Source organism: Pterocles gutturalis, unplaced genomic scaffold (assembly GCF_000699245.1).
Source record: "Pterocles gutturalis isolate BGI_N339 unplaced genomic scaffold, ASM69924v1 scaffold343, whole genome shotgun sequence".
NCBI lineage: Eukaryota > Metazoa > Chordata > Aves > Pterocliformes > Pteroclidae > Pterocles > Pterocles gutturalis.
Genome location: NW_010125143.1, coordinates 91,772 through 97,376, shown reverse-complemented (window position 1 = coordinate 97,376; position 5,605 = coordinate 91,772). Strand labels below are relative to the sequence as shown.

The window sequence follows — 5,605 nt, the reverse complement described above, 5'->3', positions numbered from 1 at the left end:
CTAGGAAAGGAGCTGGATTTTAACCTGGAACCCACCTCATGGACCCACACCCCCCCCAGACAGGGCAGGATGGCCAGGACACCAGGTCGGGGATGATGTGCTGTTGCTTCCCCTGACATCTCCTTCCAGAATTCCATTTCAGTTCTCCCTCCGGTTTGGTCCTTACCCCGCGTGCTTTGGCCCATCCATGTGTGACACCAAAGGGGTAACGACATGCACACGGCCAACCCCTGCCTGCGGTAAGCACCCCAAACCTCCCACCACTGAGCAGCAAAAGGTGGGCGAGGGGGAGAAGAAACATTCCTGGCGGTTTTATAATGTTTCAGCATTGGCCCTTTGGGAAGGAAAACCTCTACCTTCACACCTTGGGTTTTGAAAGGACCCGGGTTGGATTGGGGAATGTTATACCTGGGTCTCCAAATTGCAAGAAATCCCCAGGGATGCCACCTTCGGACTCGGAAGCAGTTTTACGCTGCTCATGTCTGGGAAAGAGAGGATGGTAGGAATGTGCTGGGGAGCTGGGAGCCTCCTTTTCCTTAGAAAAAGCCAAGACCAGCCAATGTGTCATTTTCTGGCTTGCGTAACTCGGCTGAAGCACCTGGGGCAGCTGCCCGATCCAGCCCGGGGGGAAAGAAGCACCCGTGGGATGCTGGGGATGGGGACCAGCGCCCAGACCCCGCACCCTGAGCCCCTCACTGCCATCCCTGAGGGTGTCAGCAGCCTCTCCCAAGCCCTGGGTGCAGGAGAGGCTGGGCCACTGAACGCTTCTTGGAAAATACACCCTGGCCCTGGGAACCAGGGGTTTTCCCTTCCCCCCGCAGCTTTCAGCCCCAGAGGAAGAAGAGGGGACTGGAGACAGACGATGCTGCCAGGTCACTCTGCAACTCAGACACACAGGGACCAGCGCTGACCCATGTGCATATTCATGGATTTTTTTCTCCGCTTTCTGGGTATATCACAGTTGTTGTACAGTCCTGGAAAAACAAGCTATGTGGGGCCTTTGGGCATCTCACAACAGATGACAGGAGAAACGTGTGCCATACATGTGAAATCCCATTCCGCCCTGTAACAGCACCAGTTTAACGTCTTTTTTTCCCTGGATTTATGCCTGTGACAGATGAGGCTGTCACCCTCACCTAAACTTATCTTCTCCAGGAATACTTAAAATCTGTTTCTCCTTTTGCATACAGCAGTGTCACTGTTCAACGCAACTTCTACCTCCAAAGCACTCCTGCTCTCTGCAAGCTGCACACATAGACTGTTCCCAGAAAATAACATTTAGCCTGCAGCTACTTCCTTCAGTGGGCTATTTGACCAGCTGGCATTTTGTGGAAATGACTGCTTGGAATCAGCAGAGATCAGCTCTTGATTTCTAATTCAGCTGCTAGGCACATACAGTGCCCGCAAAACCTTTTTAGAGGGCAATGCAAGCACAAGCAGAGCAAGGCAGAGCACAAGCACTGGGAGCAGGGCTGTGATGGGCCGAGTTATCTTCTGGGAAGTGATTAACCTCTGGTAGGATCAGGCTTCTCCTCATGAGAAAAGCTTCCTGGCCAAACTCCATCTTAGCTTTGTCCTGATTGCTTAATGAAGGGAGTTAGAGGGTAAACATTGCTACAGCAATGCCATTAAAAAAAAAAAAAAAGCAAAAGCAGCCAAAGGAAATCGAATATAATATAAAATCCAGCAAAAATGAGCTCTCTCTTGGAAAATGTGCTAGGAAATATTTTTTGCTCTTTGCCTCTCCATGCAATGGCCATGTTGGGCAGGCAGAGGACCCAGCCATCCAAGTCTGTCAGAGCCTCTGGGTGATGGCAGAGATGGGATTTTCAAGCAGAAATGTAAGAGGAAAGAAGAGACGCCCTCCACCAGCAGGAAACTCTGCCCTTTGCCAGTGGATGTGGTTAAATCCCATCAGCATTTGTGGCAATTACACAAACACAAACCAGAGGATGGCAGAGACACTCCCATCCAATTCAAACCCCAAAACAAAGCCCAAGGAGGGTCGCGGCTGCCTCTGCCACTCGTCTGCTGGTGCCCTACTGCCCGTGGTGCGATGATGGAGCAAAGCCGAGCACTTTAAGGGCAAGTGCCCAGGATGAACACACTGTCACACCTCTAAACCAACCCAGGGGGAAATGGTTTTGAAGTGATTGAGTAGAGCCTGGTTGCTAAGGTGAAAACCTGCGGTCTCGCAGGAGGCTTGAGGTCACAGAGATCTTGACCCACCCAATGGGTGACCCCCCCTGTCCAGCACTGATTGCACTATAAATATTCTAGGGACAACGTCTGCTCAGAGGAGGCTGCCTTCTGGCCAGAGGACAAGGACTTCTGCTGCACACCTTGTGAGTGATCTGCTTTTACTGACAGCTCTGCTAATTAGCAGGTAAGTCGTAATAGAAACATCATAGCAAAATGTGCTGCCAGGGAGGGGCCAGCTTTTAAGGTGTGCTCTGCAGGTTGGAGACCGTTTGCCCTTCAGCTGCCTATAAAAAAAAAAAAAAAGAATGTTTTCAGCGATGCCATAAAATGTTAGATGGATGTGGTGTTAATTATTTCACTTTATAAGATGGAGCAACTGTGCAGCATCAGTAGCTCAAAGGGACCTCATATGTGGATGCCTGGGAGTTTCTTACAAAGCAGAGGTGAGGGATGTGGGGTGGAGGGCATGGGGCGATCTGGACCCCCAGGCTGTGTTGGGGGGAGCTTTGTGGGGCTGTTTGCTGGGCAGCTCAATCAGCCGTGGTGGGGAGTGTGGGGATGGGAAAAGCCAGGCAGCAAGGCACTGTGCCATGACACCCCCAGCCCAAAACCCCCAGTCTCCCACAGACCTCAGCCAGTTCACTGTCCTCAAAACGCTGCCAATTAAATGGGATGGTAATTGTGTCCTCTGTAATTGCACGCACAGCCCTGGGGAAGCTGCCTGTTACTGCCGCAGTGCCCCCAGCTCGAGCCGAGCCAGGTCCCAAAGCAAGGAAAATTATTAGATCTTACCCATTAATAAAAACGTTATCACCTCACTCTGCAGAGGAACTGCTTACATTCATTGCAAGCCCCATCACGCTGAGCATCTGGCTCCAGAAAGCAGCGAGCTGTTAACGCAGGCACTGCCCGTAAGGAACTTCATACTTTGGCTACCTATGGAGGATGGATGCCTTTGGAAAATCTTCCTCCTAGCATTTTAAAAAGGTTTTTCTAAAATGAAAGACAGAATGATTTTCACTCTAATACGAAGGCCTTGCCATGTTCCTCGTCTCTTGACCTGTATCCCTGACAGCTTGTTACACTTCAGCTCCAAAGCATGCAACAGCCGCCCCAGTATCAGGGATTGCTCATCCCCACTCGGTGTTGCTCAAGACTCTTTGTACTGCTGGGGTTTACACAATACGAGTTTTCAGGAACACGAGAGGCTTTGGAAATGTGGAGCTTTGCTTTGGGAAACCTTATTTTGGAGAGCAATTCCCAACTCCCTCACCATTTCACATCTATTTTTCCACCCTGCATATCTGAGGCTGTTTGAGCAAAACCCTCTCCAGCTCATCTGCTTTTCCTCTCCCCCCCACTGCTTCACCACTTGCTGGTTAGGGAGATCCTGGCTGAACACGGAGATCATTTCACATCTTGGCGTGGGGCTGGCAACTTCCCTAAACAAACATGCCGAAACCCAGGAGCGGGGTGAGGAGGCACAGGCGTAGCAGAGCAAACCTGTCTGTCCGGGCAGGGCAGAGCACAGAGGTTGGGCTCAGCGGGGCTCAGCTCTCCGGGGGCTGGCGATGCTCACCGGCACATCCCCACCAACCAGTGCCAGTATCCCATGGGAGACCCTCAGAACCAGGTACCAAACGCTTTGCAGGCTGCTCGCTGCTGGTGACAGCAAGACAGAGAGACTCTATTTCGCAGGGGGCAGGTGCAGGACCTGCCCAAACCCAAGCAATGCTTGGCTGGAACAGAGAAAACCTGGGGGAGCAGCAAAGAAAAAGCAAGGCAGGATCCCTACAAACCACGCTCAGGATTTTATCTTCCAAGAAGTTTTCTGCTGAGGGACTCAGAAGCAAGTGATAGCTGTGCCAGACAATGTGCACAGCCGCCCGACAATGCAAACTCCAGCAGGCTGCAGGAGGACGGTGTGTGCAGGGCTGAGCCTCCCCAGCGCCGGGCTGCGGACCAGAGCCCTGCTGCAGACACGTCCGTGCACGCACACCCATCCCCGCGGCCGCAAAATGAAACCCAAACACGTTTAGGGTGAGAAGGCTGAGAAATATTACCCTGGGATGTGCTCACGAGAAACGGGCTCAGCCTGATGGGACAAGCATGGAATCACAGAATGGTTTGGGCTGGAAGGGACCTGAAAGATCATCTGGTTCCAACCCCCTGCCCTGGGCAGGGACACCTCCCACTGACCAGGCTGCGTCTCCCCTGGCTTTTCCCTGCAGTTTCTACCAGGGGACTGGGGAAGAGGAGAAAAAGAGCCATGTACGGAGGAGAAGGAATTTCTTTTAACTAGCCACGTGCTAGAGGACTGCGTAACACACAAAAAGGGTTAACTGGGCCTATTTCAAAGCATTTGAAAATATTTTTAGCCCCCAAGGGCAGCTGACAGCAGTCCTTCAACTGCTGAAAGCTGGAATCTGCCTCTGCACTAGCAGCTGACCTTGATGTTCCCCCCCTCAGCTTCACAAACGGGAAGATTAAAGAGCTTGAAAACATTTGTTTTGAGCTACAGGGAAAGGCCACCCATCTATGAAGCCCTGCCTTGTTAAACAAGCAAGGACAGCGAGAGGGGGCTGCCAGGCACGGGGGGGCAGGCAGGCAAGCCCCTGGCACCGAGCAGCGGTCCCGAAGCTGTCAGTCCCCCCTGCAAAGAGAAGACACCTGCCATGGCACTGACCCAGAGCTCGAGGGTCCCCGTCGCACCGAGGAGGTGCCGGGGGGGCTGCAGGGTGACAGGAGCGGGGGTGACATACCTGTTGCGTTGGAGAGCGCGAGGGACTCCATGGAGCCACGGGGGGTCTGCTCGGTGGGCGTCAGGTCCTCGGTGAACTTGAGGGTGTTAATGGGGTGGCGGGTGCGGCACTGCGGCGTCGGCATCCCGCCTTCCTCTTCCTCTTCATACTTGGGGACTTTGAGACTTCCTCTGGTCTCGGGGAAGCTCTGGTTGGACATGTCGCTGTAGCTCTCCTGGGAGCGAAGCCTCCCTGAGTAGAAGTCCTCTCGGCAGTCCTGGATGAAGCTGCTGCTGTGGCCCTTCATGGCCAGCGAGGAGCTCCTCTTTGGGTTGCTGAAATGTTTCGCCCATAAATCCTGCTGTGAGCCCGGGACCTGGCCGGGGTTATAGGAGGTCCTTATGTTGCACTGGCTGAGAAGCTGCAAAGGGCTTTGGGACTGACTTTGCTCCATTTTGCTCCCGTAATGATAGAGCTCGTCCCGGCTCCTCCACACATGCTCCCTGTTGAGGCTCGGTGTCTGGCTGGCCAGGCTCAGCAAATCCATCTGCAGCGAGAGCGGGTCCACGTCGGTGGAGAGGCGGTTGGAGGTGACCTGCAGCTGGTTGCAGGGGCTGCGTGCTCCCTCCTCGCCTTTCCCCTTGTTCTTGCCGATCTTGGCG

At 53.5% G+C, this 5,605-nt stretch overlaps 1 protein-coding gene across 1 annotated transcript in view; it reads right to left on the bottom strand.

Moving 5' to 3' along the window:
• The window catches only part of PRICKLE2 (prickle homolog 2 (Drosophila)), a 31,023-nt gene that overhangs the window by 6,775 nt on the left and 18,643 nt on the right, over nucleotides 1–5,605 (bottom strand). Inside the window, exon 6 of the mRNA XM_010078430.1 lies at nucleotides 4,965–5,605. This exon is cut by the window's right edge and continues 217 nt beyond it. Within this exon, the coding sequence (XP_010076732.1) occupies nucleotides 4,965–5,605 (641 nt within the window). The remainder of the gene's footprint in view (nucleotides 1–4,964) is intronic.